Source organism: Lontra canadensis, unplaced genomic scaffold, assembly GCF_010015895.1.
Source record: "Lontra canadensis isolate GAN:19392208 unplaced genomic scaffold, GSC_riverotter_1.0 scaffold4, whole genome shotgun sequence".
Taxonomy (NCBI): domain Eukaryota; kingdom Metazoa; phylum Chordata; class Mammalia; order Carnivora; family Mustelidae; genus Lontra; species Lontra canadensis.
Genome location: NW_022630998.1, coordinates 52,580,952 through 52,598,983, shown reverse-complemented (window position 1 = coordinate 52,598,983; position 18,032 = coordinate 52,580,952). Strand labels below are relative to the sequence as shown.

The 18,032-nt window shown below is 33.9% G+C and overlaps 1 protein-coding gene across 2 annotated transcripts in view; it reads left to right on the top strand.

Annotated features, from left to right (window-relative positions):
* Window positions 1-18,032, top strand: part of MTREX (Mtr4 exosome RNA helicase) — a 111,146-nt gene that overhangs the window by 19,450 nt on the left and 73,664 nt on the right. For both annotated transcript variants that reach the window (XR_004381753.1, XM_032850489.1), the window contains exons 6-15: window positions 2,433-2,607; window positions 3,650-3,740; window positions 5,737-5,861; window positions 7,053-7,151; window positions 7,694-7,796; window positions 9,304-9,435; window positions 11,158-11,237; window positions 13,068-13,178; window positions 14,744-14,845; window positions 17,564-17,689. Coding sequence is in view for 1 of the 2 variants with exons in the window: in XM_032850489.1 (XP_032706380.1) it covers window positions 2,433-2,607; window positions 3,650-3,740; window positions 5,737-5,861; window positions 7,053-7,151; window positions 7,694-7,796; window positions 9,304-9,435; window positions 11,158-11,237; window positions 13,068-13,178; window positions 14,744-14,845; window positions 17,564-17,689 (1,144 nt within the window). In the remaining variant the exon portion in view is untranslated. The remainder of the gene's footprint in view (window positions 1-2,432; window positions 2,608-3,649; window positions 3,741-5,736; window positions 5,862-7,052; window positions 7,152-7,693; window positions 7,797-9,303; window positions 9,436-11,157; window positions 11,238-13,067; window positions 13,179-14,743; window positions 14,846-17,563; window positions 17,690-18,032) is intronic.

The following is an 18,032-nucleotide window of genomic DNA, read 5'->3' as shown; positions in this document are numbered from 1 at the left end:
TTTTTTTCTTTTAAAGATTTTATTTACTTATTTGAGAGAGCACACGAGCATGGGGGAGGGAGAGAGGGAAGCAGACCCCCCCCCCAATCAGAGAGCCTGATGTGGGCTTGATCCCAGGACCCTGAGATCATGCCTGAGCCAAAGGCAGACACTTAATTGACTGAGCCACCCAGGCGTCCCTCTTCTAGTTTCTTGAACATACGGATTACTGTTACAAACTGTTCAAACGTCCTTGTTGCTGGTTTTTTCATCTGTGTTACTTCTTCATCTGTTCTGATTGACTTTTCCTTTCATTATAGGTCAGTATTTTCCTGCTTCTTTGCATATTGCTCTGATGGGATGTTTGGCTGTTTTTAATTTCATTACTGTTTTGAAGCAGTTTGGTTATGATGTGACTTTATATAGTTCTTCTCAGGTTTCTTATGCTTGAGTTTGATGGCCTTCTCAGATTTGTATGTTTATTATAGTTTTCATCACATTTGAGATACTTTCACCTATTTTTTATTTGAAACATTTCCCTTCCTCCTATTCCTTGGGGACTCACTTAAACTTCTTTCATGCCACTTTGGGTTGTCTCACAGCCCACTTATACTCTGTTTCTTACTATTTTGTTTTTTGGAGTTGATTCTTCTTTACTTTGGACACCTTTTCTTGATAGGTCTTAAAGTGTAGTCATCATTTTTCTGCAATGTCTAATCATTTTTATTTTTATCCAGTGTATTTCAAATCAGACATTTCATTTTTCATCTCCAAAAGTTTGATTTCGGTCTTTTAATATTTCCCAATGTTTAATGTTTTCTTACTACTTTGAAGACTTTCCGTTTGTCTTTGTTATTCAGAGTTTGACAGTGTTTCCATGTGTACTTCTTTTTTACTTTTTCCTGCTTTGGTTCATTGTGCTTGTTGGATCTGTAGATTAATATTTTTTATTTAAAACAAATTTAAGAAGTTTTCATTGTATTTTTTTCGAATACTTTTTTTTCCTCACTTTGGAACTTCCAGTGGGACACAAGGTTCTCTATTTTTTTCTTCTGTTTCTTTCTTTCAATTTGATTATTTTTGTTGATCTTTCTTCATATTTACGGACATTGTTCTGTCATCTCAAATCCGCTCTTAAGCCCATCTAGTGAATTCTTCCTTTCCATTATACTTTTCATCCGTAGTGTTTTCATTTATTTATTTCATAGTTTCGCCTTCTCTGTTGTGATGGCCTGTTTGTTGAATAATGGCTTCCTTCCATTTTTTTGCACGTGTTTCTGATAGTTGCATTTAAGTCTTTGTCTACTAAGTCCAACATCTGAACCTACTAAGAATTAGTTTCTCATGACTGTTTTTCCCTGAGTATGGATCATACTTCCCTTTTTCTTTTTGTATTTTCTAATTTTTTGTTCAGAAGTGGACAGTTATTTAATATATTATAGCATCTTTATATCCTTTTCTGTTTCATACCTATTTCTTGAACTACGTATTTGACCATGTTTTGACACTTAATTGTTTATTTCACTATTTGAGGAATATGTTTATACAGCTGTGATGAATATTATTTTTATTTCCGCAAATAAGTTATAAGCCTGTCGTGGGCCAGAATTATATTTTAAATAAGGAGACTCTACCACAGTGCTAACCTTAGTTATCATTTCATGGTCTTTATTTAAATACTTAATAGAATTTACCTTAAAAAAGAACAAAACTACTGGGGCGCCTGGGTGGCTCAGTGGGTTAAAGCCTCTGCCTTCAGCTTGGATCATAATCCCAGGGTCCTGGGATCGAGCACCACATCGGGCTCTCTGCTCAGAGGGGAGCCTGCTTTCCCCTCTCTCTCTGCCTGCCTCTCTGCCTACTTATGGTCTCTCTCTGTCAGATAGGTAAAAATACAAAACTACTGTATTTCATTTTGCTAATAGTTGTGGAAGATCTTTTACAAAATTAGAACCAGTCATAATTCCAGCAAGGAATGATTTGATAATTATTACACGTGGGGAAAGAGTACATATGGATGAACTTATTTTTGAAACTCAGAAGAACAAAATTTCATTTCCCCATATTTGCTGATTGTTTATATATGTATAAACTGATGGGCAGAGGCTCTCAACTTTTTTATACAATCAAAAGTGTTTTACTTCCAAGAAATAGGGTAACCATCAGTAACCTATTGGTATTTGCCATTAAGTTACATTAATTCCAATAGACCATAGTTAAATATTCTTGTTTATTTAGACCACTACATTTCATTACTTTATTAATGATTATTATTACTTTAATAGCTTGTCACTAGTAAACAGAATAAGATATTCCTGTTCTGCCAAGTCTGTTTAAGATAAGTAATTAGGGGAAGTTGGGACATAATTTATATATTAATAGAATATTAAAAATTATGTACTTTAAAGAAAAGGTTTTAGATGCTTTATTCTTAATTGGTTTCACATTTTTAGATACGCCATTGCATTGGCCTTAAGGGAAAAACAGCGCGTAATATTTACTAGCCCAATTAAGGCTCTGAGTAACCAGAAATACCGGGAAATGTATGAAGAATTTCAAGATGTTGGATTGATGACTGGAGATGTTACTATTAATCCTACAGCGTCTTGTCTTGTTATGACTACAGAGGTAATTTATATGGTGCCTCATCCAATTTTTCCCTTTTAATTTTAATTAATGTATCTAAGATTAGAATATATAAGGCTTTATCAGTTGCTCTATATAGATAAAATGTAATACTTTATTTTCTGAGTGCTTTAGTAATTCCATAAATTTAGTTGTAAATTACTAATCCTGTTTCTTGTCATATGACATATAGAATTTTTTCCCAAATATTTTTAAAGACTTATTGTCAGTGACATGGAAATACATTGACAGTTCTGCATACAGTTTCATGTAAGTAGGGGCTTTTCCTTCCATGTGATTTTTTTTTTGCATTTTAGTTGATACAAATACATAAATAACTTTTTGAAAAATGTCCAGGTAAGTTAAACTTCTTCCCATAGTCATAGTTAAATTTTATTTAAAACTTAAATACTTAAAATATCTTATGTTTTGAACACAGTTAGCTGTCTTGTCTATACCAAGTACTTTTATACATTCTTGAATTATATCCTTGCATTTTATAAGGACATGGTACTGTAGAGAATATAAATTAACTTCTGGCCTGCAGAGCCAGCCAAAAGCATTGCTCACTTTTCATTTTGGTGCCCAAAGTAAGTTTCCGTTCCCAAAATTTCTTTCCATATATAGATTTTCTTTAAGTCAAAAATCAGGATATGGTTGCCAGAAAGTATCGATGTTGTGAGAGGAAGTAGAAAAAAATCAGTGAACATTATAAAGTACCATAGGTTGAATAGAAGATAATTTTAAGTTACTCTCATAACCTAGATAGTGTGGATCTTGTGATGAGTGTTATATGTACAGTGAAGTGGCTTCATACTTAAGATATATGTAGATAGAGGGGATAATAATTCTCTCCATGAATTGTGCCTGAATACTAACTGTTGAGAAGTCATTTATATTGGTTTCATGAGAGACTATTATTTGATTTATGAGATATATTTAAGATAAGTAACCTAAATTATTTTAATGTTTCCATTAAAGCATTTCCAAAATTCCTCATTAGAGAGAACTGCCAAATTTTGCCAAATTGTTTATATTTTTTTAGATTTTGAGAAGCATGCTCTACAGAGGTTCGGAAGTTATGCGAGAAGTAGCGTGGGTCATATTTGATGAAATTCATTACATGAGAGATTCAGGTATGTTCTCCTGTGTTGCTGAGATGTGTGCCATATATTTTCCTTCATAAGGGCATTGGGAATTTTGAGTAAGTAGTTGTTAAATTTTGCTTTCACTATTCATGTGGCCAGAGTTCTAATAAACTAAATTGTGGGTAACGTGGTATAGTATTTCTGATGGGTCTTTAACTTCAGCTTCTAATGGGTTTTTAACTTTAGCTTCTTTAACTTCAGCTTCTTTTAACTAGTAACTCTGGGTGTGAAAATGCAAATTTATAATAAACAATTAGAACTAAGATAGTTTAATTTTTTTAATTGTTTTTTTAAAAGATTAATTTTTTTATTTGGAAGAGAGAGCATTAGCAAGCAGGGTAGTGGGAAAGAGGCAGGTTCCCCGCTTAGCAGGGAGCCTGACGCTGGGCTCAGTCTGGGATCCGGAGATAATGACCTGAGCCCAAGGCAGACAACTAACCAACTGAGCCACCCAGGCACCCTTAGGCTGGTTGGATTTTAATAGAGAACTCTCCAAAATAAGTAAAATAAGTGTTAAGGAAATATTTAAAGCTTTTAGCCTAGAGTTAACTTGTTTTGTTGTTTTTTTTAAGATTTTATATATTTATTTGACAGAGAGAGACACAATGAAAGAGGGAACATAAGCAGAGGGAGTGGGAGAGGGAGGAGAGAAGCAGGCTTCCTGCTGAGCTTGATCCCAGGACCTGGGGATCGTGGCCTGAGCTGAAGGCAGACGCTTAATGACTGAGCCTCCAGGCGCCCCAGCTTACTTGGTTTTATTAGTATTTTAGTTTTTAAAAACTAAGAAATGCAAGTTTATGATAAAAATACTAAATAGGGATTACGAAATACAAATGAGAAAAAAATATCCTTTTACTTGAACTATGATACTACTGTAAGCAAAAGTAAGTATACTTGGAATTTTGAGTGGAACTGTGAGGGGTACTGTTAACATTTAAAAGTTAAATGTTTAACGTGTCCACACTTAAAACTTAGTTTTTGTTTAAAATAAGGCCCTGAGTTAGCCTGTATTTATAGTGAAAGTAATAACAATTTATGAAATCATTTGCCCTTTAAACATTTCACTGCTTTTGAATTCATAAAATTAAATTAAGTTCTGACCAGAGCTGTTTAGGTTTTGAAATCAGGAATCTTGTATTAATTTTTTTTTTTTTGAAGATTTTGTTTATTCATTTGACAGAGAGACAGTGAGAGAGGGAACACAGGCAGGGGGAGTTGGGGGGGAGAAGCAGGCTTCCCGCTGAGCAGGGCGCCCAATGTGGGGCTCAATAATCCCAGGACTCTGGGATCATGACGTGAGCCGAAGGCAGATGCTTAATGACTGAGTCACCCAGGAGCTCCTGATTTTTTATTTTAGGGGGAAACTCTCAAATTGATTTTTCTAGTTTTTCCCATTAAATAAAAACTGGCATACTTTTGCTGCTAATGAAATCTTTCAGGTGTAGAGATCATGAGGGTGATTTGGATGAAAGATGTTACATGGTATAGTAATAGTGTGTCTTTAAAATTTGTTGCTGTCTAATAATATCCAGTATCTCTAAAATTTAGTTTTAGTGTACTGATAAAAACATTAGCAAATAAAAATGGATAAATGAAAAAAAAATTTGTTGCAGTAACTTTTCTACAAGCCATTAACTTTTGTTTCTCAAAGTGAGATGGAAATACTATTTACAATGTCATGGGACTCTTGTTATGCTGTGTGAAAAGTATTCGGTCTGGAGCTGCTCTTTGCAGGCTGTTGTTTCAGAGTACATTGTGGTTTTAGTGGTTTAGTTTACTAACTTTCTATTGGATAATAGATATTTCATCTTATATAAGAAAGAAAGTAGTTTTCATTAAGGGTCTATGGCTAAAAATATCTTTGTGGAAAGTGGTCTACATTTCTAATTACTGAGCTCAAGAGGTAATAATTTTAGATGACTTGTTTAAAAAGTGACCCTGAATTCCAAAGTGTGTATATATATAATTTTTTTTTTTTTCCCAGAGCGTGGTGTTGTATGGGAAGAAACTATTATTTTGCTTCCTGACAATGTCCACTATGTGTTTCTTTCGGCTACTATTCCAAATGCCCGACAGTTTGCTGAATGGATCTGCCATTTACATAAGCAGGTATTTTCTTTCTTTTCGATGTCTTCAGTATTTAAAACATTGGAAGTTGGCTTTACTATCTTTTATACTTTGTTCTTGATGCCGCCTAGGATTAAGAAGACTTTAATGTGAAACTGTCTCACATCAAGTGCAGGCTTGTCAGAATCACCTGACTAGTCTCTTACAAGTGTGTATTTCTTTCTTTTTTTTTTTTTTTTTAAAGATTTTATTTATTTATTTAATAGAGAGAGGAAGATCACAAGTAGACAGAGAGGCAGGCAGAGAGAGGGGAAAGCAGGTTCCCTGCTGAGCAGAGAGCCCAATGTGGGGCTCAATCCCAGGACACTGAGATTGTGACCTGGATGAAGGCAGAGGCTTAACCCACTGAGCCACCCAGGTGCCCCACAAGTGTGTATTTGTAAGTGCCATCTTAAACCCAGTATATCAGCATGTCTGAGAGTAGGGGCTTGTAAGCTCCTAACCTGATCTTGATTCTTTGCCAGGTTTAGAAATTACTGCATTTACTCATTGAGTGAGGCCTTACGGTAGAAAATTTCCTCTAAGACCTCAGTACCAGGAAAAAGCTGTACATCTCCTGAGCATGTGATTTGGTTTTTGTTATGTTAACATAGTCAGCCTTTTTACTGTGTTTCCCTTCTGTTTTTGTAGTCCAACTTTCCTGCCCTTTTTTTTCCCTTTATACCAGTATTCTTACAAACCGTTATCTGTTTATAAGCTCTCTAATGGGATTTTGTAATATCCATGTTGCTTCTGTAGGATAGAAGCCTATGTGATCTTCTGGAGGAGCTGGATCAATTTAGTAAAGCTCTGAAAAACCTTTGTGGAGCAAAAAAAATCCCATTTTACCTCAAGGAGTATTCTCTGTCACCATACTACTGCTGTGTAGGAATACATGTCATCTTTAATTATGGCATCACAGGTCAAGGGTATGAATCCAAGATCATTATTGAAACTCACATCATGTATTTGGCCCTGATTAGGGAATAGATGGTAGTATAATTTAATAGACCTAATTTTTCCATATTTTTCTCTTGCCCGGTTTTAAAAATTTTTTAAGTTTTTTCTCTTTTTGAAATGTTGAATTCAAAAGTTTATTTCTTCAAGGTCTTCTAGGTAGGTTAAATATTTTGAAGAAATAAAATTATGTGTTTAATTGTTTTTCTTTTTTCTTTCTTTCTTTTTTTTTTACAGCCTTGTCATGTAATTTACACAGACTATCGACCTACTCCTTTGCAACACTACATTTTTCCAGCAGGGGGAGATGGCCTGCACCTTGTGGTTGATGAAAATGTAAGGGAGTAATTACGATTTTTTTTTTAATGTTATGTTTGTCACCATAAGTACTTCATTAGTTTTTGTTGTAGCGTTCCAGGATTCATTATTTGTGTTTAACACCCAGTGCTTACTGCAATAATTTACTGAAGTAGAATGGTAGAAGTCCATTTTTTTTCTTAAGTAGTTTTGTGGTCCAGAATTGTTGGGTTTGTATGTAGTTTTATTTCAAAAATTATATTTAAAACTTGTGTTTGTCTTACGCATAAATGAAGATTTTTCTTCTTTCCCAGTTTTTTTCCTTCTTCTTTCCCAGTGTTTTAAAATGCCTGAAGAATAGGGACTTAGGACATGTTTCAGATATTTTATGTTTTGCTTTTCCCAGTTTTAATATCTCTCCCTTTTATGACCTATTATACACAACATTTTTTAACTCTTTCAGTGACCTTTTTAATAATTCTTACATTATTTTTATTTTTGAGGAAGCTCTGTTTTGAGGTATGAAAAAATGTATTGTGGTTAAATATTAGTGAGATTATTTAGAAAATATCTGATTCCAGGGTGACTTCAGAGAAGATAATTTTAATACTGCAATGCAAGTACTTCGAGATGCTGGTGATTTGGCAAAAGGAGATCAGAAGGGACGGAAAGGAGGAACAAAAGGTAATGTGGAACTTCGTTCACTTTTTCCCCTTGGGAAGCTATATAAAGATCTAGATCGTATAAGATAAAATTGTATAAATAAAAGCTCATCTCTTTTTTCTTATATGACATTGAGATATAATTCATGTACTATACACTTTATTCATTAAAGTATACAATTTCATAGTTATTACTATGTAACAGAATTATGCAGCTATCACCACAATTTTTTTATTGAAATATAATTCATACACCATAAAAATTGCCATTTTTCAGTGCATAATTCAGTGTATGTTAGTGTATTCACAAACTTATGCAACTACTAATTCTAGAACATTTGCATCAACTCAAAAAGAAGTCCTTTACCCCTTAGCAATTATTTTTCATTTCTTCTAACCTCTTCCCCAGCCCCTCAGCCTTACATAATCACTAATCTACCTTCTGTCTCTTTTCCTTGTCTGAATGTTTCATATAAATGGAGTCATAATTTGTGTGGTCTTTAGCATCTGGCTTCTTTCACTTAGTGTGTTTTCAAGGTTCATCCATGTTACAGCATGTCAGTCCTTAATTCCTTTTATAATCAAAAAACATTGTATTAAATGAATGTATCACATTTTATTTATCCATTCATCAGTTGTTGAACATTTGGGTTATTTCTCTTTGTTGATTCTTGTGAGTGATGCTGTTGTAAATATTTGTAATCTGCCAGTTTTTATGTAAACGTATGTTTTCTTTTCTCATTGAATGTATACCTAGCATTGGAATTCTGAGTCATGGTATTTCTGTGTTCAATCTTTTGAATAACTGCCAAATTATTTTCCAAAGTGGCAGCCCCATATTACATTCCCATCAAAAGAATATGAAGTTTCCATTTCCTCCACAGCCTTACCAGTACTCACTGTAATCTCTTTTAATATAGTCATCATAATGGTATAAACTGGTATCTCAATGTTTAATTTCCATTTTTCTCATGGCTAATGATGTATCTTTTCATGTGCTTATTGGCCATTTGTGTGTCTTATTTGGAGAAATACGTATTCAAATCTTTTCCCCATTTAAAAATGAAATTGTCTTTTTTTGTTGTTGAATTATAAGAATTTTTTATGTACTCTGAATAGTAGACCCTTACCTACTTTTTCCCATTCTGTGGGTAAAGGTTGTCTTTTCCCTTTATTGTTGGTGTCTGTTGAAGTACCAGAGTTTTTAACTTTGATGAAATCCAGCTTATCTGTTTTTTTTTTTCTTTTGTTGCTTGTGCCTTTTGTATTATACCTAGGAATGCTTTGCCTAATAGCAAATCATGGATATTTATTCCTCTATAGTTTTTAAGAGTTTTATAGTTTTAAAGTTTTTCTTTTGTTGCTTGTACTTTTTGTATTATACCTAGGAATGCTTTGCCTAATAGCAAATCATGGATATTTATTCCTCTATAGTTTTTATGAGTTTTATAGTTTTAAAGATTTTATATTTAGGTCTGTAATCCATTCTGAGTTAATTTTTGGGTGTGGTTTATATATTCTTTTTGCAGGACCGTCCAATGTGTTCAAGATCGTGAAGATGATTATGGAAAGAAATTTTCAACCTGTAATTATTTTCAGTTTCAGTAAGAAAGATTGTGAAGCCTATGCACTTCAGATGACCAAATTAGATTTTAACACAGGTACTATATAATTTCAACACAATTTTAATGTTATGTGAAAATAAATATAAATATTTTAGTAAGAAGATTAATCTTGTGATTAATCTGTTATGTATTGCTAGGATATACAGTTCACATTACAGTTACTGTAGTGTACTCATTACAGTTTTATAAAAGACCTTGTTTTATCATTTCCTTCTTTTCCTTTTGTTTTATTGGAAGGTATAAGTACATTGCTTTGTGTAAAATCCAAAGAGCCCTACTGAAAAATACTAGGAACATACCCTCTTGTACTTCATTGCCATAAACTCCTTTGTTACTGTGGCTCTCTGTGTGACAACTTAAGGCTAGTTACTTGGTCAAATCACTTTCTGGGTAGAGAGTACTGTGCTTCATTCTTCTAAAAATCCAAACCAGGAAGACCTGCACTTTACCTAATTGTGGTATAACCTTTAAATAAAGTAAGATGGGGCACCTGGGTGGCTCAGTGGGTTAAAGCCTCTGCCTTCAGCTCAGGTCATGGTTTCAGGGTCCTGGGATCAAGCCCCGGATCGGGCTCTCTGCTCAGCGGGGAGCCTGCTTCCTCCTCTCTCTCTCTGCCTACCTCTCCACCTACTTGTGATCTGTCTGTCATATAAATAAATTTAAAAAAATAGAAATAAATAAAAAATAAGATAACTTGTATTAAATTAATAAATTTTCCCACATATTATCTATGAATGTAATTCACTTAAAGTTACACAGCAAGATAGTAGCATAACTTAGCCAAAAATTTGGCATACTTTATACAAGCCCATTTATTATTCAGTTCATACTTTTACCTATGTAATCCTATATAATGAGAAGTAGATAATATCCTTGATCATCAACTATCAAATATCTATTGTATTGCTTTCATTATCAAAGCATTATTAATTAAACCCATGCATTTTAGAGCTAATTTTTACTTCTCCATTGGCAAAGTAAAAACAGATATCCCCCCATAAACTCCTGAAGTTAGTAATTTTTTTTTTTTAAAGATTTTATTTATTTATTTGACAGAGAGAGAGATCACAAGTACGCAGAGAGGCAGTCAGAGAGAGAGGAGGAAACAGGCTCCCTGCAGAGCAGAGAGCCCGATGTGGGCCTCGATCCCAGGACCCTGGGACCATGACCTGAGCTGAAGGCAGAGGCTTTAACCCAATGAGCCACCCAGGCACCCAGTAATATTTTATTTTTTAATTGAGTGAATTGCTCTACTTAGAGTGTTTCCTTATAACCACCAGTGCTGCATTTGCTTAATGTTGCAAGGTCATATATTGATTAATTGATCAAATATTTATTGACTACCTATTATTAAATAGACATTGTACAGTAAGGCAGTATAATAGTTAAGGGCATAGACTTTGGCTTTGCTCCACTAACAGTTAATAATAGCAGCCTCTATTATTTGCTATAAATCTCATTTTCCTCAATAACGGGTATAAATTATCACTGGGATCTATAATTTTAAGACTTAGATATATGGCACTTAGTGTAGTTTTTGTTAATTTTATAAGATAGTACTTTTATTTGTGGATCAATTCTGTTAGATACATTTTGAAAGGCAGTGAATTTTATTAAATAGTAATTTTTATCTACTTTTGTCTTCTGTATTAAATACTTTACTTTTATTCTTTATAAACCTATTCTCTTGGAAATCTGTAAAGTTTGGTGTATCACTGATTGACTTAGATATTTATGTACCTTTGAATTTTTTCTTAGATGAGGAAAAGAAGATGGTTGAAGAAGTATTCAGTAATGCCATAGACTGCTTGTCTGATGAGGATAAAAAACTCCCTCAGGTTTGTGTTTAGTGTCACTAAGTAAAATGTGGATATTAAGTGTGATAGCCTATTTTTACTTGCCTTTCTTGGTTTTGTTACTACATATTGCATTGTTTACACACTTAGTAAATATTTTTAAGTCACTAAATTTCTTTTTTCTTTTCTTTTCTTTTTTTTTTTTTAAAGAGAGAGAGAGTGTGTGTATGAGCAGGGGAGGAGCTGAGGGACAGGGAAACAGAACCCCAATCAGGCTCCACGCTCAGTGCCTGACATAGGGTCCAGGGATCCAGTTCCATGTCAAGTTCCCTGCTCAATGGAGAATCTGCTTCTCCTTCTCTGCCTTTTCCCTCTGCTTGTGCGCTCTCCCCTTCTCTCTCAAATAAATAAATAAAGTCTTTGAAAAAAGTCAGATGCTCAACTGTCTGAGCCACCCAGGCACCCCAGAGTTACTAAATTTCTCAATTCATAAGTGTGCCAAACAAAACATCTAATGAAAATTCTGTGTTCAGTGAGGAATTTAATGTCTACTCTACTTTTACTTCAGAGAATTTTTTTCTTCGACTATTAGAATTGCTTGGGGATTTCTAAAATACACTGATGACTGGATGCCACTCCCAGAGGTTCTGATTTAATTGGTCAGATGTGTTTTGTGGTCATTAGAATCTTTCAGAAGCTCTCCAGATGATGCTAATGTGCATCCAAACCTGAGGACTCCTGTAATGTGACCTAAGACATGAAAATTTTGTTTTGTGAAAAGCAAGTTGAGAGATTATATTCTGCTTCCAAATGATTACTCTCATATGTAAAGAATTTATGATAAAAAGATAATAGCGTGTTTCTCAGTGTTTTTTTATTTTTTTTTAAAGATTTTATTTATTTACTTATTTATTTGACAGAGAGAGAGCAAGCACAAACAGGCAACAGTGGAGGGAGAGGGAGAAGCAAGCTCCCTGCTGAGCAGAGAGTGGGATATGGGGCTGGATCCCAGGACCCTGGGATCATGACCTGAGCCCAAGGCATGTGCCTAACTGACTGAGCCACCCAGGCACCCCTGCTTCTCAGTGTTTAAAATACTGTCTAAATTTTTTTCTAAGGTTTTTATTTATTTATTTCACACAGTGAGAGTGAGCGAGAGAGGGAACACAAGTAGGGGGAGTGGGAGAGGGAGAAGCAGGCTTCCTGCTAAACAGGAAGCCTAACTCGGGGCTCAGTCCCAGGACCCTGGGATCATGACCTGAGCTGAAGGCAGATGCTTAATGGCAGATCCACCCAGGCACCCTAAAATACTGTTTAACTTAAAAGATCTTCTTGTAATTTTTCTTCCCAGCTGAATTAGTAGTATTTGAGAGCTAAGGCATGTCTTTATATATCTTTATTATCCTAGTTTTCTATAAAAACTAATAGTAGACATGTAATTGCATTTAGTGAAGTGTTAATGAGGATGAAATCTTCAGTAATTCATTTGTTTTTAGACGAAGTACATATTTATGTTAAGTATGCTTTATACTTGCTTATTTTTAGTTGGAGCTGGTTAATATTATTTTGTGCAGATGTATACTTTGTCCTCATTTCTTTTAGTAGTTGCCAAGATGAAGTGATGCTGGAAAATTTGAGGCAGAAGTGCATATATGAATTTTATTTAAAGTATATTTTTCATATTAAGGAAAGCTAGGGCAGAATTGAGTTTTGGTTAATCTGTGGGAATACGGGTTTGGATTTGGCTTTTATTCTGAAAAGTTATAACATGCCTTTAAACAGCTTTTCATTGCCCATTTTTTCTTAATTTGGTTAATTTAACATACTCTATTTTCCTTTTTCGTACATCACTGAAAAATATTTCAATCACAGGTTGAACATGTACTTCCTCTCTTGAAGCGAGGAATTGGTATTCATCATGGCGGTTTACTTCCTATTTTGAAAGAAACTATAGAAATTCTCTTTTCTGAAGGATTAATAAAGGTATGATTTTATTTATTATGCCTTTGAGTTGTTTTGTATGAATAGTTTGAAAGTTATTATTATTGTTATTTTTTTAAAATAGGCTCCACACGCAATATGGCCTATGAACTCACAACCCTGAGGTTAAGAGGTGCATGTTTTATCGTCCAAGCCAGCTAGGTGCCCAACAATTTGATTTTTATGTATCGTGTTATTACTTCATACATTTTGGGCTATAGGTAAAATATCATTGGTTTCCTTTCCAGTAATAAAAGTAAGAAATGCTAACACTACACAGTGTGGAATTTTGCAGAAGGTGCTATTTAGTTTTCAAAAGTGGAGTTGATTCTATGAGTGGACTCATCTATATACAGAATAAAATGATTAGAGAAGACAAGGAGAATTGCTGGTAGTTATAAAAAAGAGGTTTCTTTAGGATGTGCTAATTCAAACTACAGAGAATCTAATATAATTTTGAAGTTTATGTTGATAGCCGTACTCAGAAATGGGGTATTAAAAATCAGAAACAACTTCAGAATGTAGTCTTAAGCCTATGTATGATTTATAAATGATTTTATTTAAAATCAGGTTAAAATATTAAAAATCAGAGATTTATCATGAGAATCTGAGCACTAAATAGAATATTTAAAAGAAGTTTACTCATTTTAAAGAACATACTTGAGATATTTTAGATCAAGAATTGGTCAGTAGTGACTTTCTACCTAGGTCCTGGTAAGGCCCTCTTGGAGTTCCTTTGTAGATGATTGTTGAGGCTCATTTTAAAGAATCTTTTCTTAAAAACGTAAATGATACTTGGTGGTGGTAAAAGTCAAATAGAATGATTGTAAATAAAGTAAAAGATGAAAGACCGTCATTCCTTTTCATTTCTCAGGAGTACCCACTAGCAAACATACAAATAATTCTTGACTTACTTTGTAAAGAAAAAAATTATACTACCCATGTTATTATCCAGTTTTGTCATATGTGTAACTTTTTCATTCTTTTTAGTAGGTGAATAGCTTTTTATTGAGTTGATGAAATAAAAGATGTTTTTATCTTCTTCCCTACTAGTGAAAATTTAGATTAACAGTACTTCACTTATTTTATTTGTATATATTTACACCTTTGTGTGCTTAAGCCAGTTATTTGTGTAGTCAATTTCTTGTTGGTAAGATCTTAACAGTGAGCTTAACCACTGATTCTGTTCTCCCCTCAGAGACCCTGAGGGTAGCTCCAAAACTGTTGTATCATCAGTCAAAAAGGCAGGAAATGTAACTTTCAGTGTTTAGAAAAGTAATCTGCAGCTTCATGCTTTGCACATTAGATCCTCTTTAAGTTACCACCACTGGAATTTAAAAAAACTATTTTCCCAGAATTAAAAAATTTCTGGGATACAAGGGACATTAGATATTATTTGGTAGTTTTATATATAAATACTGAATTACTTCTGAAACTAGCATGTTGTCTTATTTTTGCATTGTTTCATTAACAACTGATTTAAAAATTAATGTTTATATTTGAAAATTACAAAACTAGTTTTTCAGCTTAATAAAATACATGTTTAATCATATTTCTCAATTATTTAGGCCTTATTTGCCACAGAGACTTTTGCTATGGGAATTAATATGCCAGCTAGAACTGTTTTATTTACAAATGCCCGGAAATTCGATGGGAAAGATTTCCGATGGGTAAGTAAAATAATTACTATAATTGGAATAATTTTTATCTTTACTTGTTTTACCTAAGGTGATTTGGGCTTACGTAATCTTTGAGATTTTCAATTCTAAGTACTGAGGAACTTACACGTGAATCAATAAACAAGTTCATCAAGGTTTAACTTCAGAGCCGTCATTTCTATCTGTTCGGGTTTGGGGTTTTTTGTTTTGTTTTGTTTTGTTTTGTTTCTTGGCTAACCTAAAAACAAAAATCTCCCTCGGTAAAATACTTGATGATGAGGGTTAAGTGTGTAGATGATTTATGAGTGCTTTATGTATTTTAAATATATCTAGAATGTTCATTTCATGATTTATGAATGCTTTAAAGTATTTTAAATATATCTAGAATGTTCATTTCTTAAAGTTTAGGGTATTTAAGGCACCAAATCTACATTGGCTCCAGTTGCAGCTATTTTATCTTTCAGGTTTAAAATAGAAGTTCTAACAGGTTCACACATAATGTTTTTTCTAAGGCAGAAGGAAGGAGAGAAAGTTGTAATTGCAGGTAAAATGGTGACTTTGGGTAGAAAGTAAATTCTTAATCCAGAGATTCAGTAACATTACCAAATTTAAACTTTGTTAAACCCAATCTCTAAAGAAACTTAGCAGCAGATGAAAATTGACAGATGTGCAATAGAATGTTGTATTATGGATTCTGAGAAGTATGTACAGAAGGATAAAGCATAAAAAAAGAGTCACTTAAATAAGAGCGGTCATGGAAGGCTTCATTAGAGAAAGCCGTCCTCAAACTGAGAAACAACTGCACATGGGTATTTACTAGGTTGACAGTGGAGCTTCACAGGGGTGAAAAGCAAGTAAATTTCTACTTTATCCATGACAAGGCAAAGACTCAGGTAAACTGGTATTTGGGAGACATTTTTAAGTAGCCAGCTATTCTGCAGTTAATCTAATCCTTGAAAGTGGTGATTCTTTCATACACACAGAAGTTGCTGGCAGTAATTACTAATAATCAAAACACTGAAAAGCCCTCATGGTAGAATTGTAAAGGCAAAGCATTTTTTCTTGATTTGCTTTATTTTAAAATGTTTTGGTTGCTGTACAAAAGAGAAATACAAATATAGTGAGGCAGTTGCCATTTGTCTTTAGAAATTTTTACAATCTTCAAAAATTTTCTGTAACCTATAACTTTCTAAAATTGAACTTTTAGGGGCCTGGATGGCTCAGTTGGTTAAGCGACTGCCTTCAGCTCAGGTCATGATCCTGGAGTCCCCAGATCAAGTCCCACATCGGGCTCCCTGCTTGGCTGGGAGTCTGCTGCTCCCTCTGACCCTTTCCCCTCTCATGCCCTCTCTCTCTTACTCTCTTTTTCTCAAATAAATAAAATTTTTTAAAAAATGAACTTTTAATAATTTAATTCATGTAGAATGTGATTCCTGTTTAAAACACAGTTAATAGTTTCAGGTTTTACATTTTAAAATACTGTAAATTTAAAAAATCTTTATGTTGGGCCCCTGGGTGGCTTAGTCCTTAAGCATCTGCCTTCAGCTCAGGTCATGATCCCAGGGTCCTGGGATCGAGCCCCACATCGGGCTGCCTACTCAGCGAGGCTCCTGCTTCTCCCTCTCCTGCTCCCCCTGCTTGTGTTCCCTCTCTCTGTCAAATAAATAGATTAAAATCTTCAAAAAAAAAATCTTTATGTTATCTGTTGGTTTAAAATTACTTAATTTTCTGAATAAAATTGATGCCATAAGAAAATAAGTCTTTTGTGACTTTACATACTTCTTGGCATCCTGAGAACCACAGAAGTAAGTCTGCCTAGTATAGTGGATAATTGAACTTAAGAAAGCAATTTTTTCTTGATGATTCAGTTATCATATTATTAAACTTAAAAACCATAACGTCCCATAATGTTGTAATGATGCCCTTGGGCCCTGTTGAGGTTCTGTTGCATTGCCTTTTTGAAATGTTCTTTTCAGATCTTTTTTAGCTTTGTTGTTTAGCTTTGTTGTTTTTTCTTGTGCCTTTGTTTCTCCCAGGTTGTTAAGTCTGTTTTTGATGCTATCAGTAATATGCATCCTTATAGCTTAAACATACCTTCTTCTGTCAGGTATGTTTTGGGAATCTGAGAACTGTAGACCCTTTCCATCACCGAATAGTACAGAAGCACTTTCAGATAAAACTGCCCAGTGTCTCATTGGCGAATGTCACCCTGAAAAGGCTTACTAATCTTTTTTGACTACGTTCTTCTTAACGATGAATGGTCTCTACTGAACTCCAGGGATGTATACCAAGAAAACAAGAGAATTGTACTTTAAAAATTAAAAAAATGTTTATTTTATATTCATTTCATTTTGCAGGATAAGAAAGTCTATTATGATCAAGTCAGAATTGGTATTTTATAGAGTTTGACTCCTTCTTTGCTTTCTTTTAGACTTTACTGTTTTCCACAACGTCTGGCTCAAAGATATTTTATGTCAGTGAATTAACATTCTTTCCCTGTACCTTTGGTGTATATGATCATTTTGGAGCTAAAATTTTGTTTTATAACATTATTTTAAGTGTATTGCATTTTTGTGTTTTTACTTAATCCCCTAAAAGTTGATGGTTTTAGTCATATTTTCTTTTTTGGAATACATAACTTGTGCTTATGTATTTTGTGATAAAAATTTAAGAATATATTTTTCACCAGGTTTTCTCCTAAACTCTGGATTTTTAATTATGTTCACCCAGATTTCTTCTGGTGAATACATTCAGATGTCTGGTCGAGCTGGAAGGCGGGGAATGGATGATAGAGGAATTGTAATTCTTATGGTGGATGAAAAGATGAGCCCAACAATCGGAAAACAGTTACTTAAGGTAACCAAGTTAAGATTCTGCTCTCTCCAGCAATTTGAGAAACATATTTCAGGAGCCACTTTGAAATTAGTTTTGTGATTTCAGATACCTTTCTAAGTAGATGAGTGAATTTACTAAACTATTTAGGCTTGAAAGGTAGAAGAGGGTAACTGCACAAAGTGCTGATATTTTGTACCCTACTTTCTGTTCTAATAAGTGAGGTGTAACTCATGTGATGAAGGACATGTAAAGATTCTCAGAGAGGGCAGAAATGTCTACTTTGCCCTCCAAATTTGAGATAATCTCTGTAACTGCCTTCTCTACTGAAGATTGCTCTTCAGCTATCATAACAGGAAGTAGGGCA